At 42.6% G+C, this 16,693-nt stretch overlaps 1 protein-coding gene across 1 annotated transcript in view; it reads left to right on the plus strand.

Annotated features, from left to right (window-relative positions):
- The first annotated feature begins 4,894 nt into the window (after positions 1-4,894).
- POLRMT (RNA polymerase mitochondrial) overlaps positions 4,895-16,693 on the plus strand; it is a 69,587-nt gene continuing 57,788 nt past the window's right edge. Inside the window, exons 1-4 of the mRNA XM_087703299.1 lie at positions 4,895-5,004; positions 9,441-9,533; positions 13,296-13,939; positions 14,760-14,890. Coding sequence (XP_087559425.1) covers positions 4,968-5,004; positions 9,441-9,533; positions 13,296-13,939; positions 14,760-14,890 — 905 coding nt within the window. The 5' untranslated portion in view covers positions 4,895-4,967. The remainder of the gene's footprint in view (positions 5,005-9,440; positions 9,534-13,295; positions 13,940-14,759; positions 14,891-16,693) is intronic.

The following is a 16,693-nucleotide window of genomic DNA, read 5'->3' on the forward strand; positions in this document are numbered from 1 at the left end:
TCCTCGTTGGCCACGCCCAACCCCACCGGTGCGAGAACGCCTCTCTTGAGTCTTTGACCAATGGAAGGGCGTTGGAGGGCGGGGTTGCGTGGCGCAACAAGAGGGTTGGTCCCTCTCATCTCTGGCTTCTTTGAACACGGTCGTCAATTGGCTGAGGCCTACCGTGATTGACAGCTCAGCGAGCTAATCGGAAAAAACTGCATCGCAACTGCTTTGGTGCAGCCGTTAGGCAGCTCGAGCAACGTTTAAATTAAGGTGTCTGGGGGCTGCCAAAATGCGCTCATCCACTAGATGGCAGCAAAGTAGTAGAACTCTGTCTGTCTCTCTCCCTCTCTCTCTCTCTCTCTCCCTCTCTCTCTCTCTCTCTCCCCTCCCATGACCCATCACTCTTTTTTCATTCAAAATGTGATAGGCTTAATTGTATATGAAGAAAGTTAGCACCCACCCCTCTTAGAATGAAATATTTTAGGAAATATTAAAAAGGCAGAATATTATATTTTCCCTAAATGAGAAACATGTTTCTAAAGACAGAAACTCATGGCCTCAGCTCTATTGCTTAAGAGGCCAAGTTTAGAAATGCAGATTTGGTAATCTATTCAAGACAGGATTAAAACCCCAGCACCTAGGATTAATTACATTTTTAAACAAGATTAAAAAAAACCCAACTCATTGTCAACAAACTAATTAAAATCAAATAACAAAATACACAAAACAAGCCTCTCAATTACAAAATCCCGTAGAACAAACAGATTTGTTGAGAATTTAAAAATCATAAGATAAGGGCAATGGATATTTTTACACCCTATCTGCTGGTCAAAAAAATTTAGGTGTGACAACAAAATGAACACCTGGAGCCAAGGTGTGTGTAGTACTGTAGGAAGTTATCACCCAGCCCTCTCCCAGAAAAAATGAAATATCCTAGGAAATATTGAAAAGGCAGAATATTTCTCTGGATGTGAAAAGGAAGAAACATGTTTTAAAAGACAGAATAGCTGCCTGCAGCTTCCTGCCCATCCCTCTTTGTCAATGAGCCATTAAAGGCTGAGCTAGTCCACTTTACATAATAAAGAGTTCTCCCCTTCAGCTCCAGGGGGATGGGATTAAGCCATGATAATATTGGCCCTTTACCCAACTTGTCACATGGCATCTGAGAACTCAACCAAACCTGGATTCAAAACGCAGCCTAGAAAGTTGTCCCTGCATGGGCCCATGGGAGTCTGACAACCAATCCGAATATAAGCTCAAGATCAAAGGCCAGAGAGGGCATAAAACCAGGGGCTCAGCTTCTCTTCCGCCCTTCCTTTCTCTTCTCCACCAACATTGAAGCATGTGATCACCTTTTCTGTTCAGGACTCAAGCCATGTGATCCTGTCCACCATTAAAACCATCTTTCCAAGCAGCCTCCATGTCTCCGGTGTCTTTTTCCCCACTTGGAGCCGAACCCAGAAGGACATTTCTTCCTACAGTACCTTCCCAGAAGTTCAGTCAATTTTCTGAGCATGATTTAGTGGCTTCTATACTCTTAATTAATTGTACTTGTGTACATCATCCTTGTTAATTACAAAGATTGCCCAAAATCATTCAATTAGCAGTCTTATTAGAACAAGCAATAGCACTTAGACTTATATAGACTTATATATTTTCCCATGGTACTGTAGGAAGAAAAATTCCAGGAATAAAATGGAGGCTGATTGGAAAGAATGTTGGTTTATTGATGAACAGAACTACCAACAAATAGCATGTAATTCTGGAACAGTTTAAAACATGGAGTTGAGAGGGGGGTGGGATTTATACCTTCTGGATTCCTATGGGGCCATGGCTGTCTCTATAGACAAAAGGGGGAATGCAAATCCTAAGGTGTTTGTCTGAGCTAATTTTGTCTTGCCTAATTGTGTTGCTTATCTGGAGTTTCTGACCTAGTCTTTCTGAATGGATTACCAAATCTGCATTTCTAAAAAATGGCCTCCTCAGTTTCTGCTTGGGATGGGGAGACTGGTGCTGGTTTGTGCCTCCCTTAAAAAAATAAATCCTGTTTAAAGTAACGTGACGGCACTTGTATACTGTTGCTCTTTAATTTCACTGTAAAAATAGGACAAGCTGAATATATTAATAGATTGTAGAAATACACCAAAGGGAGGAGTAGAGGGATAGAAGAAAGAGGGGTAGCGAGGGTGGGAGAGAGGACTAGAGGGAGGGGGAGAAGGGAGGGAGGGAGTGTATCGGGAGAGAGGAGTGGTAGAGGGGGAGGGGAAGTAGGGTAGAGGGGAATGATGGAGGGAAGAAGGGAAGTTGGAGGGGAGCGAAAGAAAGGGTGTATGGAGGGTCGAAGAGGTACATTGGGTTTTTATTTTGGGGGGTATTGTCGACAAGAGGAATGGCTGTGTTTATTGTTTAATGTTATATGGCCCCGGTTATGCACAGTATATATGTGACTGTACGAAAATGAAATGGAAAATAAAAACACATTTAAAACCAAAAAGAAAAAGAAAAAAAAGAAAGAAAGAAAATAAATCCTGGAGGAGGATCCAATGTCACGAAGATTATAAGGGGGAAGAATGTTATGATTTATTTATTTTATTTATTTAATTAATTTGTATGGCGCCCACTCTCAAGGAGACTCAGGATACAGGATACAGTCAAATAAAGGAGAGATAATGATACAAAGGAAAATATATATGAATGAGTACAACATAAGGAAACTGGATGTAAATTGTAAACAGTAAAGAGGGTATCACTGTAAGGAGAATTATAAATTTTTGTTACTAGATATTATGGATGTTTAGCTGGAATAGGCCATAAGGATTCAATGTTATTGGAGGATTTTAGAAATAGCAAATGAAATGCCAATATGTTTTAAATCTTGATGTATTTTATGCTGAGGGACATTTACACAATTTTTTATTTACAAAAACCCATTTCTCTTTATAGGGGAAATATTCTCTCCTGCCTTTTCAATATTCCCAAAACATTTCATTCTCTAGGAGGGTGGAGTGAGTGCTGACTTTTTTCAGTACTTGACAGCTCCCTCTAAGCAGTTTACAGAGTCAGCGTATTACTCCAAACAATCTGTGTCTTCATTTGACTGACCTCGGAAGGATGGAAGGCTAAGTAAACATTGAGCTGGTGAGGATTGAACTGCTGGCCATGAGTTAGCCTGCAATACTGCAGTCTAACCACTGAGCCACCATGGCTAAAGTAAGGTTAAGTTTACAGGCAACACTACTCTAGCCTTTCTTTTGGAGGTGGTCAAATTGGCCAAGGATATTTTAAACTTAAATTAAAAAGGTTAAAAGGCTAGTTAATGAACATATTAGTTAATGAACATATTTCTTTAGGAACAGCATTCCACAAAAGATGAATAAAAATGGAAATACAGAATTAAAACTGAATATAGTACCAAATCCACATCCAAATAGGAGGGAAAAGATACGTATAATATTCCCTGCTTTTTCTTCCATAGTGCTAATACTGTATACATGTAGTCCTTGACTTACAACAGTTCATTTAGTGATGATTCAAAATTACAACGGCACTGAAAAAAGTGAGTTATGACCATTTTTCACACTTGTGACTGTTGCAGCATCGCCATGGTCATGTGATTTACATTCAGATGCTTGACAACTGACTCACATTTATGACCCAGTGTCCCCTTTTGCGACCTTCTGACAAGCAGTCAATAGGGAAGCCAGGTTCACTTAACAACCGTGTTACTGATTCACTTAACAAATGTGGCAAGAAAAGTCATAAAATGGGGGCAAAAGTCACTTAGCAAATGTTTCCCTTAACAACATAAATTTTGGGCTCAATTTTGGTCTTAAGTTGAGGACTTACCTGTATAGGATTGCTGGGTATAATCAGGATAATTGGCAGCCAGTTTGTTCTAATATTTAAGGCCACCAGGCTGGAAAGTCAGAGAATTTGAATTCAAATGCTGCCTTAGGCATGAAAGCTGGCTGGGTGACTTTGCATCAGTCCTCTCTCAGCCAAGCCACCTCACAGGGTTGTTGTGGTAGTGAGGAGGAAGGTGTGTAGAATGTGTTTGCCCCCTTGAATTATTTGTAAAAATAATAAGGGTAGAATATAAATGAATAAAATAATATTTTAAAGGGAAGTGGTTGGAACTTTTTAAAAGGAAGAGTCCTATCTGCTTTTTAAAGTTTCTTTCCAATTTTTGTGGTTGACTTTGTATTGCTTTTATATTTTAATGTTAATATTAATGATTTTAACCTATTAATGATTTCCATTCTCTTTTTTATCTGGTAAGCTGCCTAGAACACCTGATAGCCAGGTGGGCAGGATAGAAATTTAATACATAAATAATGGCTTCCAGGCTCACAGCTGCATAAATCTAACATAAAACATCTGTAGGCCAGTGTTTCTCAACCTTGGCTACTTGAAGATGTCTGGACTTCAACTCCCAGAATTCCCCAGCCAGCGAATGCTGGCTGGGGAATTCTGGGAGTTGAAGTCCAGACATCTTCAAGTTGCCAAGGTTGAAAAACACTGCTGTAGGCTACCAATGTATTTACTTTCCAAACCCTATAAAAATATGAAAGTTCTACAAAATCCCACCATTTAAAGGTATTAAATTACTTATGATTTTTAATATTTTTTAAAAACTGCCTACGTATATGATTCATATGATCGTAAAAGGCTTTGAGCAGCTTACAAACGAGACGAAAAGGAGGGGGGGCGAAAGCTGCATATGAACCTCGCGATGAATGGCCGAGGCAACAGCCCTCTCTTATTTTTTCTTATCTCTATGTTATCGCCATGCCTCCAACGATTGGTCGTTTCCAACTCTATCCCGGCCGCTCGAGCGGACGGGCCCATTTGGTGGCGAGGGAACCACAGAGACGCGTCTTCCTCGCGGGCGCAGAGCGCCGCGCCTGCGCAGTAGCGGGATAGAGAACCATGCGTGCTCTCCCGGCCAGGCGATAAAATGTAGAGGGCAGCGGGGTGAACCGATGCTGAAGCTGCAAGGGACGCTGCTGTGGGGCAAAGGTCAGTGTGGGGGGCATGTGGGGCGGGGGGTGGGTGGGAAGTAGCGAACCTTTCGCCTCGATCTGGATCTTTGGGGAAGAAGGGTGCTTTGCCCTACTGGAGGTGGGTGGATTTGAACTCGCCACCCATTTCCCTCTTGGGGTGGGGTAGGGGGGGTAATAGCACACTTATGGACGCCTTGAAATTTGGATACCTTCAATGGCCTCGTTGATTGACAGCCTTTCGCCCATTGGGTTGGCGCTTGAACGGGAGACCACCAGGAGAGCCACGAGGGCTGCCTGGAGGAGGAACTTGAATTAGATGCCTCGGGATTCAGCCTCACGCCTGTGTTGATGCTGAGAAACTTGCCCGGATGCAAGATGAAGAGATCAAGAGTCTCAGGCTGAAGGGAGATCTTGCCTGTTACTTAATCTCCCTTGCTACACAGGTAGTCCACAATTAGAATAAAATATAGAATAGAATAGACAATAGAATACAGAATAGAATAGAATAAGAGAGTTAGAAGGGACCTTGGAGGTCTTCTAGTCCAACCCCCTGCTCAGGCAGGAATTCCTACACCACTTCAGACAAATGGCTATCCAACATCTTCTTAAAGACTTCCAGTGTTGGAGCATTCACAACTTCTGGAGGCAAGCTGTTCCACTGATTAATTATTCTAACTGTCAGAAAATTTCTCCTCAATTCTAAGTTGCTTCTCTCCTTGATTAGTTTCCACCCATTGTTTCTTGTCCTACCCTCGGGTGCTTTGGATAATAATTTGACTCCCTCTTCTTTGTTGCAACCCCTGAGATATTGGAAGACTGCTATCATGTCTCCCCTAGTCCTTCTTTTCATTAAACTAGACATACCCAGTTCCTGCAAACGTTCTTCACATGTTTTAGCCTTCAATCCCTTAATCATTTTTCTTGTTCTTCTCTGAACTCTTTCTAGAGTCTCCACATCTTTTTTACATCGTACTGACCAAAACTTTCAAAACAATTGAGACTAATTTTTCCCTTGCTGAGCAGCACCGTTGTTAAGTGAGTTTTGCCCCATTGTAGCACCTTTCTTACCATAGTTGACACCTGAAGCACTGCGGTTTTTAAGCTAGTAACATGGTTGTTAAGTGAATCTGATTTCCACATTGAATTTACATGTCAAAAGGTCGCAAACGGCGATCCCATAACCCCGGGACACTGCAGCTGTCATAAATACATTCCAGTTGCCAAGGGTCCAGATATTGATCTTGTGACCATGGAGATGCTGCAACGGTTGTTACATGTGAAAAGTGGTCATGTCACCGCTGTAATTTCAAACGGTCACTAAATGAATGACTTGTAAGTTGACTATCTATATATATTTCCCATAATTCTCAATGAAATCATTGCCCTCTCTAATGGAGAAAGGTGTATAAGGCCCTGTATTTCCACCCCTAACATTAGTACTAGTCTATAAATTTCATAAAAATAAATAGATCAGAGGTCCCCAAACCTGGCAACTTTAAGACTTGTGGACTTCAACTCCCAGAATTCTCCAGGTAGCATAGCCATAGAGTTGAAGTCCACAAGTCTTAAATTTGCCAAGTTTGGGGACCCCTGAAATAGATGAACAAACTTTACTGTTTTTTTTTTATTAAATTGGCGTATTATAATGTTGTTTTAGATATAACCTGCTCAGTGAAAGCTGCAACAGTTACATTAGAGTATCCTAAACTTGATTTGGATTTCTCTTGGGATTGGAGTTGCATATTGGATGAGATGTTTTATCATTTTAAAAAGCAGGTGTGAATATGGCCATTAAGAAGATGTTTTACCTTCTTAATGAAATAGGAAGGAACTAATTCCCTCATCCCTCTAAAGCAGTGTTTTTCAACCTTTTTTGTGCAAAGGCACACTTTTTTCATGAAAAAAATCACGAGGCACATCACCATTAGAAAATGTTAAAAAAAATTAACTCTATGCCTATATTGACTATATATAAAGTAATTTTCCCACGGCACACCTTACACTATGTCACGGCACACTAGTGTGCCGCGGCACAGTGGTTGAAAAACACTGCTCTAAAGAATAGGATAGGATAAGAATAGAATTAGACTAGCTAGAATAGAATAGAAACAGAGTTGGAAGGGACCTTGGAGGTCCTCTAGTCCAACCCCCTGCCTAGACAGAAAACCCTACATCACTTCAAACGAATGGTTTTCCAACATCATCTTAAAAACGTCCAGTGTTGGAGCACCCGCAATTTCTGGAGGCAAGTTGTTCCATTGATTAATTGTTCTAACTATCAGGAAATTTCTCCTTAAGTTGCTTCTCTCCTTGATTAGTTTCCACCCATTGCTTCTTGTCTTACTCTCAGGTGCTTTGGATAATAGTTTGATTTAAAAGTAGGGGAAAGAGTGAGATAATGGATAAAGTGCTCATCCTTGATTTTCTGTCTTATATATGAACCTCTTCAATTTTTGGAGTGCCAACCCCAACCATATTAAGCATTCTTGAGCCCAATAAATGAACATTTTTGCCAGATATGAAATTCTTTCTTTGCAGTTCAGAGGAGGCCATGTTACTCCTTTTCCGCTGCTTGCTTTGTCAAGCTTATATACTTCCCTACCAATCTGAAATGTGCAGATGGAACAAATGGGTTGATTGCACATCTGTAACATCCAGAGACACAGGTTCTCAGAGTGATAGATAGGAAGGGCCTTACAAAAACCCAAAATAGAATTGTTATGTAAACCAGTGGTTCTCAACCTCTGGTATGGGGTTCCCTGAGGGGGTCACCACAGGGGGGGTTGCAAAGCCTTGAAATGTTGTGAATTAAATCTGGGTGTTCCGTGGCCATGGTCTGTGGCCACAAAAGGCATTTAAAGAGAGTCCGTGGTGAAGGAAAAGGTTAAGAACCACTGATGCAAACAATATAAAAACCCACACTAAAGCTAGCACAATCTTCTTATATATATAAAGTGTGTGTGTCTGTGTCTGTGTCTGTGTGTTCCAGTTAACCAAACTTGGTACACAAATGACTTACTCTCTGGGGAAAAAATACTGTGGGGGTAAGACACCCCTAACACCCCTTGGGATGTGTGTTCTGTTAACATACAGCCTGTTGTGCCTTAAAATGGCTTCTACTGTACTGTAAAATGGCTTCTACCGTACAGGGCAGCGAACTTGCCATGTTAACGGCTTCACAATACTCCACATGGGGCTCCCTCTGGTAAGCGGGAAAATCGAACAATCGAAATTAAGTTTGGTCAGAACATTCTCTCCCTATAAATAAATATCTGAACAACACCAGGTTATCGGCTAGTAGAGAAATAAATACATTAAGCAGCGACACTTATCAATACTGTATCTTCTGAAATTATAAGGGAGATAGAGAAAGGAAGGGAGGGAGAGAAGTGACGAGAGAGGAAGAAGGGGAGAAAGAGAGGAAGGAAGAGAAAGAAGAAGGGAAGAGAGAAAAAAGGAAAGGAAGGAAGGAAATCCAATCACAGTAAAGCAGTAACACCCCTTTGGGGTTTTTTGAAACATTGATAGAGTTTCTCAAACGCTTTGGAAAATAAAAGAGATGATATCAGCGATCGAAAGGTTGTCACATAGGCACCAGTGGAGTTACGTTGGTGGTGTTTTACAAGTGGAAGATACCTGCTTTTCTCTGGTAACAGGGCCTTGCTCGTAGGCTCCCCTGCCTGGGAAATCAAGAGGGAGGAAAAGATGTTGGTTTGTTCTCTTCCCGATGGCCATGTCATGGCGTCTCTTAATAACCAAGAAAGAAACCACTCAACTCCATTTCACAGAATTGTGTACTTTTACTGATTATAAGTAATGAGAAGCCAAGCAAAGCTGGATCTGAGCAAAAGAGCGCGAAAGCATTAGATATCAATCAGGGGTGGGTTTCAACCGGTTCGCGGCGGTCCCTGCGAACCGGTTGGTCGGCGAACCCGGAAGTAAGTAACTTCCGGGAACAGCGAAGCGCCCACCCGCGCGCCCGCGCTCCTTACCCGGTTTTGACGAGTTTTGCGCTTCCATGCATGCGCAGGACGCATACAGCGCCTGTGCGATCCTCCAGGAGCAGCTGGAGCATCGCATAGACGCTAGTACGCATGCGTGCGCTGCGCGTGTGCGCGAGGATGCCACCGGCCCTGTTCCAACCGAACCGGTTGGAACGGGGCGAGAAACCCACCCCTGATATCAATACATGATTCATTCCCCTCCGCTTGGTACCCCAGTCCATAGTCCAATCGTATATCTCCACAGAGGTCAGGTGGGAGACATCTTCAAAAATCATCATCAGGTTGGTATGCTGGACAGTTGGCCTTGGTGGGAATCTCCCCTCCTCACCCAAATACCATGGGCCCTCCCTCCCCGTTTCAATGGCAGCCAAAAAGCAAGCAGCAAAACAGAGGCTGACAGGCCCTTTGGAACCAGTTCCCATAATGATCAGCCTTCTCTCCTTTTCAGGGAGGCTCCGTGTTGGGATGAGATGTTACTCAACCAGGGTGAAGCAAGAAAGCTGGAAACTATGGTTACATGAGCAGGTGGAGCTGTTGGAAGGTAAGCCAACAAACCAGAATAAAAAAATAAGCTGTGCAGATATTTATGCGCGGTGCGTATTCAGAACTGGATGTCTACGCGTTTGACGTATCGATGGCAGTGATTTGTACTCTTGCAATGGGAGTAATTGAGCAGCTTAAAAGGAATATAGGTAGTCCTCAACTTACAGCCACAATTTTTTAATTGATTTTTTTATTAATTACGTTTTTAGTGCTTAATAAACATTGTGTTGTCTGGGTGTTTAATTTGCTTGACAATTCTCTACCCCCGTTTTTCCAACTACTGGTAAAACAGATTCCATGTTTGATAGTATTCTGTGTCTTCTTCCTGCTTAATTTTCAATGTCGATCTATCCATTTTGGCACGTACAGTGTTGGCAAACCTTTTCGGCACTGAATGCCGAAAAAAGAGCGCATGCTCATCTGGGGTGCAACCCGAAAGACGATCTCTTAGGCGCATATGCGCGCCAAAAAATTAACTTCTCATTTCCGGTGCGCGTATGCACACCAGCCGGCTAGTCTTCCGGTTAATGGCGTATGCTCACACGATGATCAGCTGGCCGGCATGCATGCTCACATTGGGAAATAAATGACCAACTCTTCCGGTTTCCGGCACTGCCGTAGGCACGAAGGCCAGCTGATCATCGTGCGCGCATGCAGGCCATAAATCCAGAAGAGGAACAGGCGACATCGCGTGTGCCAGGCAACACAGCTCCGCCTGCCATTTTGGGCACGCATGCCATAAGTTCTCCATCACAGGTCTAGTATCTTCTTAATTATCTCTTCGTCTCCCAGTGTTTCTTCATGTTTCCAATGTTGTGTAAATGTAATCTTCACTGCTGTTACAACATATAATATTAAGTACATACTTTTCTTATCAGGTTTTTCTGATGTTATACCTGATAAAAAATAGTTCAGGTTTAAAATCCACATGTTTCCCTATCATCTTGTCTAGCCAACTGTGCATGCCATCTCTGCCCAATTTTTTTTGTTTTTTGTTTGTTTTAGCACAGGTCCAGCCCATACGATATAATGTGCCCTTCTTTTGATTACATTTCCAACATTTGCCGGACATATTTTTAAACATTTCAGCTAACCTGGCAGGTGGTAAATGCCATCTATAAAGCATTTAAATCGATTTTCTTTATAAGAAGTTGCCATTTCTGTTGCTAACGAGACAGTTGCTAAGGGCGTTTTGCCTCATTTTTCAACCTTCCTTGCTGCAGTTGTTAAGTGAATCGTTGCAGTCGTGAAGTGAGTAACACGGTTGTTAAGTGAATTGGGCTCCCATTGACTTTGCTTGTTAGAAGACCGCAAAATGGCCACATAATTCACATAACGGCAATGATATACTTAACAACCTTGGCAAAAAAGGGGGGGTTGTAAAATGGGGTGCAACTCACTTAACAACCACCTTGCTTAGCGACAGGAATTCTGGTCCCAATTGTGGTCATAAGTGGAGGACTTCCAGCAGACAAATAATGTTCATTCTGTTGTTCTGTGAGACAATTTGTTAAATGAATTTTGCCCCATTTTACGATCTTTCTTGCCGCAGTTGTTAAGTGAATCATCACAGTTGATAAGTGAGTCGCCCGGTTGTTAAGTGAACCAGGCTTCCCCATTGATATTGCTGGTCAAAAAGGTCGCCAAAGGGGATCTCACATGCGCCCGGGACAGAGCAACGGTCATAAGTATGAGACAGTTTTGTCAAGGGCCTGAATTGTGATCACGTGACCATGGGGAAACGCTACAAAGATCGTAAACGTGAAAAGCGCTCTTAAGCCACTGTTTTTTCAGTGCCGTCGTAACTTTGAACAGTCATTAGATGAACTCTTGTAAGTTGAGGACTACCTGCACTCCATTCCAGTTGGTGGATAACTTTTTCCTAGGAATCTCTTCCAAGCCAAATTGCTAGAGAAATACTTCCTGAAAAAAATCAAGAACTTGCTTGTCTTGTTTATTTAGCCACATCTGTGACCCAGATTGTTGGGGTCAATATGCTGACTCTCTGTAAACCGCTTAGAGAGGCCTGAAAGGCCTATGAAGCGGTATATAAGTCTACTGCTATTGCTATTGCTATTGCTATTTAGACTTACCGTAATAACTGCCCCATAGTGCACTCTCTGGGCAGTTTACAATGCCAGCCTATTGTCCCTAACAATCTGGCTCCTCATTTTGCCAACCTTGAAAGGAGGGAAGACGCAGTCAACACTGAGCCCATCAGAATAGCGTTTTTCCCCTTTGTATCCGTCCATGAGTCTTTGAGAAGGGATCGCTCTTTTTTATTTATCTATCTATCTATCTATCTATCTATCTATCTATCTATCTATCTATCTATCTATCTATCTCTATATCTATCTATCTATCTATCTATCTATCTATCTATCTATCTATCTATCTATCTATCTATCTATCTATCTATCTATCTATCTATCTATCTATCTATCTATCTATCTATCTATAGGGGTTGTGACACTAAATATATACCTTCTTCCCTGGCTTCAGCTGATAAGGAGGAGAACTTGTGGCTTAATGGCTAAGACGTTTGCCTAAGATGTAATATAGCACAGGTTCGAATCCCAGTAAGGGTATGGCTAGCTGATGAGAGCTAAATAGCTTGAAATAGATCTATACTAGTCTCCCTTTATTTATTTATCAGCACAAATATAACACAAAATGTGTAACAAAGGCAACAGTAAAAATATTGGGTTTCTGTCGTGATGAACTCTTGTGACGAGCCGATTGACAGATAATAGAAGCTGTTAGCTTCCTCCCATAATTTGGGCTTACTAGGGTTGTGACACTATATATATATATATATATATATATATATATATATATATATATATATATATATATATATATATATATATATATATATATATATATTACACAGACAACACATACACACAACAATGGAGAAAAAAAAACCAGAAAAAAACCCCCATCATCACATACAGCATGTCGTTTGGTTACAGGTGTTTTAACATTTATCATTCTTATACATTTATTATTTCATTTAATAGGTTATAATATACAGTTTGGGTTGCTTTGTTTACCATCCCTTCCTCCTGTTATAACACCACCTTATTTTCCCTTTCTTTTCTCCCTCCCTCCCTTCTCTACTTTCTTCCTTCCTTCCTCCTCTCCTTTCCCTTCCTTCTTCCTGTACCTTTCTCCTACTCCTGCTCTTCCTCTTCCCCTTCCTACCCTCTCTCCTACTCCTTTCCATCCTCCTCTCCTTACCTCTTTCTTTCCACCCTCTCTCCCTTCTCTACTTCCTTCCTTCCTCCTCTCCTTCTCCTTCCTTTTTCCCTTACCTCTCCTTTGCTCCTGCTCTTCCTCTTTCCCTTCCTACCCTCTCTCCTTCCTTTTCTCTCCCTTCCATCCTCCTTTCCTTTCCCTTTCCTTTCTCCATCCCTCCCTTCTCTACTTTCCGGATCGCTCTTTTGAATCTCTGCGCATTGTCCAGATACCTTATAATTGTTGTGGCCTGCCAGTGGAATTGGCAGCAAGATTCCCCCCCCAGCCCCCAGGAACACTCTATAAGCTTCCTAAAGGCTATCCATGCCCTTTCGTGAAAAAACGGGCCGTTTTGGGGAGGTTTGCAGAGTGCAAAAACTTTTTTTTTTTTAATTTGCCCCTTCAAAACCTTGATGCGTCTTATACTCGGGAAAATACAGTATATCCCTGTTTCTGTTTATCCTACACCATTAGAGATCACATGTTGTGTTTTGTTTCCTCCCATCCACACTGCCCTCAGTTTTGGAAGCTAGAGTGAAGCAACTCCGGGCTGATAACGAATCGGACATCCTGAAGCCCAAGATCCAAGTATGCCAGATCAAGAAATTCAATTACTTTCAGGGTGCCGCACCCCAAACATCTCAGGGCAAGCCCCTCCCAACGGACAAAGCTGCCCGCATCCTCAAAGAGAATGCTTGGAAGGCCAAAGTGAAGATGGAAAAACAAGCCAGCAAAATGAAGCGTTGGGCCGTGGATGCCAAAACCTTGGAAGCGATCCTCTGTTCTGAAACTCTGGTGGAAAAAGCTGTTAGGGACCCCCTGAAATCTGTCAGGCAGCCTACTACAGCCGATGGCTCCGAAGCACAGTCGGACTGCACAATCGCCATGACGGGGATCCGTGTCTGGGACAGAAATCCTGCTTCTTCTGATGTCCAGGCCTCGGCTAAGCCTGTGCTGATGCTTAATGGGAGGACGCTTCCAGAAATGAAAATCTTCCAGGATGATATTCGGATGACCATTTTAGCCTACATGGACACTTCCCTGTTCAAGAACCAGAAGAGGAAAGCCTTGCAGTGCTTGTTATATTTCCACAATACCCCGGGGCTGAAGAAGTTTCTGACTGTACAGATGTTCAGTCTCCTCATGTGTCATTACGCCAAGCAGGTTGGGTTTTTTTTCTTCCCCCTCTTTTGCACATACATACTGTCAGGCTTAACCCAATTTGGTCCATTAGGAAAGAAACACCCTTGACTCCATTACTAATAGCCAATTAGTTATAGGGAGCAAAGCCGGATCTAAGAGTTCACGCGCAAATATTTCCGGTTCCACCACAAATGCGCGCACAACAAAAGCGCGCCTGACTAAACCGCGGTGTCTAAAGCGCGGTGACAAAACCACGTAACGAATGAGCGACGAATTAGCCCTAAAGCGCGCCAACAAAAGCGCGCCGACAGAAGCGCGCTGTAACGTAACCCTAAACCTAACTGTAAATCTTACCTTAAATTAAATCGCGCTTCTGTCGGCGCACTGTTGTCGGCGCGCTTTTGACATCGCGGTTTTAGCGCCGCGGTGTGAGCGCTCTTATGACGTTCGCGCTTTTGTCGGGTCACGATATTTCCTAGTTAAGTTTCCCTTCTCTGTCCCACTCCCTTGTTATCTCCCCATTGTTGAAGTCCGCAAGTCTTAAAAGTCCTCAAGTTTGGACACCCCTGCCATAATCTATTAATTGTAGCTGAAGGCTTCTGGGGTAACCTTTTGGGGTCACATTTCTGGGTCCTCCCAACACGCTAATCCCCAGCACAGTTTAGTGTGCTATATAAATGGGGCCATGGAGTATTTTCAATTTTTATTTCAAGCGGCAGAACTCTCATTCTGTATCCTGGATCGTGTCATGGTTCTTTTTAAGAGTTGGGGGTGGGTGTAGCTATCATTAGCCGGATCGACTCTGTGGTTGCATTTCATTCCTGTTTCCTTCTCTGCTTAGGGCGCGCTTAAGAAAATTGGCTGGCTGTTTTGCATGCTGGAGGAGAATGACCTCAAGCCGAATCTTGATTGTTACATGGCGGTGCTAAACTGCATGGGTCGGATCAAAACCGAGCCCCATATCATTTCAAGGTAACGAGCCGCAATGCCCTTAAATAGCGTTTCTCCACCTTGCCGATTTTAAGGTGTGCACCTCAACTCTCCCAGCATTCCCTCAGCCAGCATGGCTGGCTAGGGAATCCTGGGAGTCGAAGTCCACACGGTTCCACCACAAAACCGCGGTAGACTAAAGCGCGCTCGACGAAAGCGCGTACGTGACGTCATCACAGCGCGACGAAAACAGCACGCTGTGAGCGGTAAATTTAAAATTAACGCGTAAATCTAAACCTAACCCCCCCAAACCTAACCCTAAGCCTAACCCTAAACCTAACCCTTAACCTAACGCTAACCCTTAACCTAACCCTAAACCTAACCCTAACGCTTAACGTAACCCTAAACCTAACCCTAACCCTAAACCTAACCCTTATCTTTACGTGAATCGGCTTGCTTTAATTTAATTTTAATTTTAATTTAATTTATTTTTAATTTTATTTGTCGCGCTGCTGATGACGTCAGGTACGCGCTTTGATCGGGCGCGCTTTAGTGGACCGCGGTTTTGACGGGTCACGAGTCCACACACCTTAAAGCTCTTGTCAAAGTTGAGAAATGTTTTCTCTTAGGACAGTCTTGAGATGATGTTCCTGTTTGAATTGGGCTAGGGAGGAGCTGAGGAGTGGGACGGACATAGAGTAACACAGTTGGAAGGGACCTTGGAGGTCTTCTAGTCCAATAATATAAAAAGAGAAAAATAGCATTCTAGCTATGTAGCTCTGAAAACGATACCGATCACCAAATGAGGAGGTGTTCCGACCGAGGCTTCCCCAGCAGCATGAAGCCGAGTCCTCGTCTCGATAACCCCCTTTTATTTAATATACAGTGAATTCCTCTCCAGCAAAATCCTGGCACATCTTCTTTTCAGATAGTTCACAATTACTGACCTTTATCAGGCTTGGAGAGAGGCCAGGCCCATATCTTTCAGACACCACAATACTTGTCAAGAATGCAGGAGTGAACTAATTCAGCTGGAGCATTGCAGGAGGTAAGGACGTATGCACACACTCTGCACGCGTTCATGTGTTGGCCGCTGGGCCCCGTTGTACTGTACTGGTTGCAACGGTATCCGGAACCCACCACTGCCATGTTACAAAAAAGATGTGGAGACTTTGGAAAAAGTGCCAAGAAGAGCAACTAGGCCTGGAGACTAAAACATATAAAGAAAGGTTGTAGTCACAAATTTAGCCGAGATGGCTAAAATATCTGCATATCTTATAAACGAGAGATATAAATGAGACTGGAAAAAATGGATTGATTATACACAAAATAAATATGGATAAACGAGACGGGGAAAAATGGATTGATTATATACAAAATAAATACAGGACTAGGAAATTCCAGATAGCTTATGATTAAGATCAGGAATGATATAAATTGTTTAAAGTTAGCCTAGCAAGGAGGAGCTAAGCTCAACGTAAAGATGTTATCAATTTTCTATTCTTTTTTCCAATATATTTTAGATTGTTTTTGTTAAAGATTTATACTGTGTATGGGTTCTGGGAAGTCGGGGGAGGGAAGGCTGGGAGCGGTTGGGGGGGGGAGGGAGGGAGGTTTGACGAGGGGTGTTAGATTTTAATGTAATATGATTGCACGTGTATACTGTCTTCTCTTATTTTTTCTTTAAAACTAGGATATGTTAAGTATATTGTTATGGAAATATAAATACCATCAACATAGATTGGAGTTTGCTCAGAAGCGGAAATACACCAATGAGAGGAAGAGTGGGAAACAGAGGAGAGAAGAAAGATAGGAAGAGAGGGATAGGAGAGAGGGTAAGGGGGG

Source organism: Thamnophis sirtalis, unplaced genomic scaffold (assembly GCF_051295495.1).
Source record: "Thamnophis sirtalis isolate CommonGarterSnake01/CBP01778 unplaced genomic scaffold, rThaSir2_p1.2 scaffold_1, whole genome shotgun sequence".
Classification (NCBI taxonomy): domain Eukaryota; kingdom Metazoa; phylum Chordata; class Lepidosauria; order Squamata; family Natricidae; genus Thamnophis; species Thamnophis sirtalis.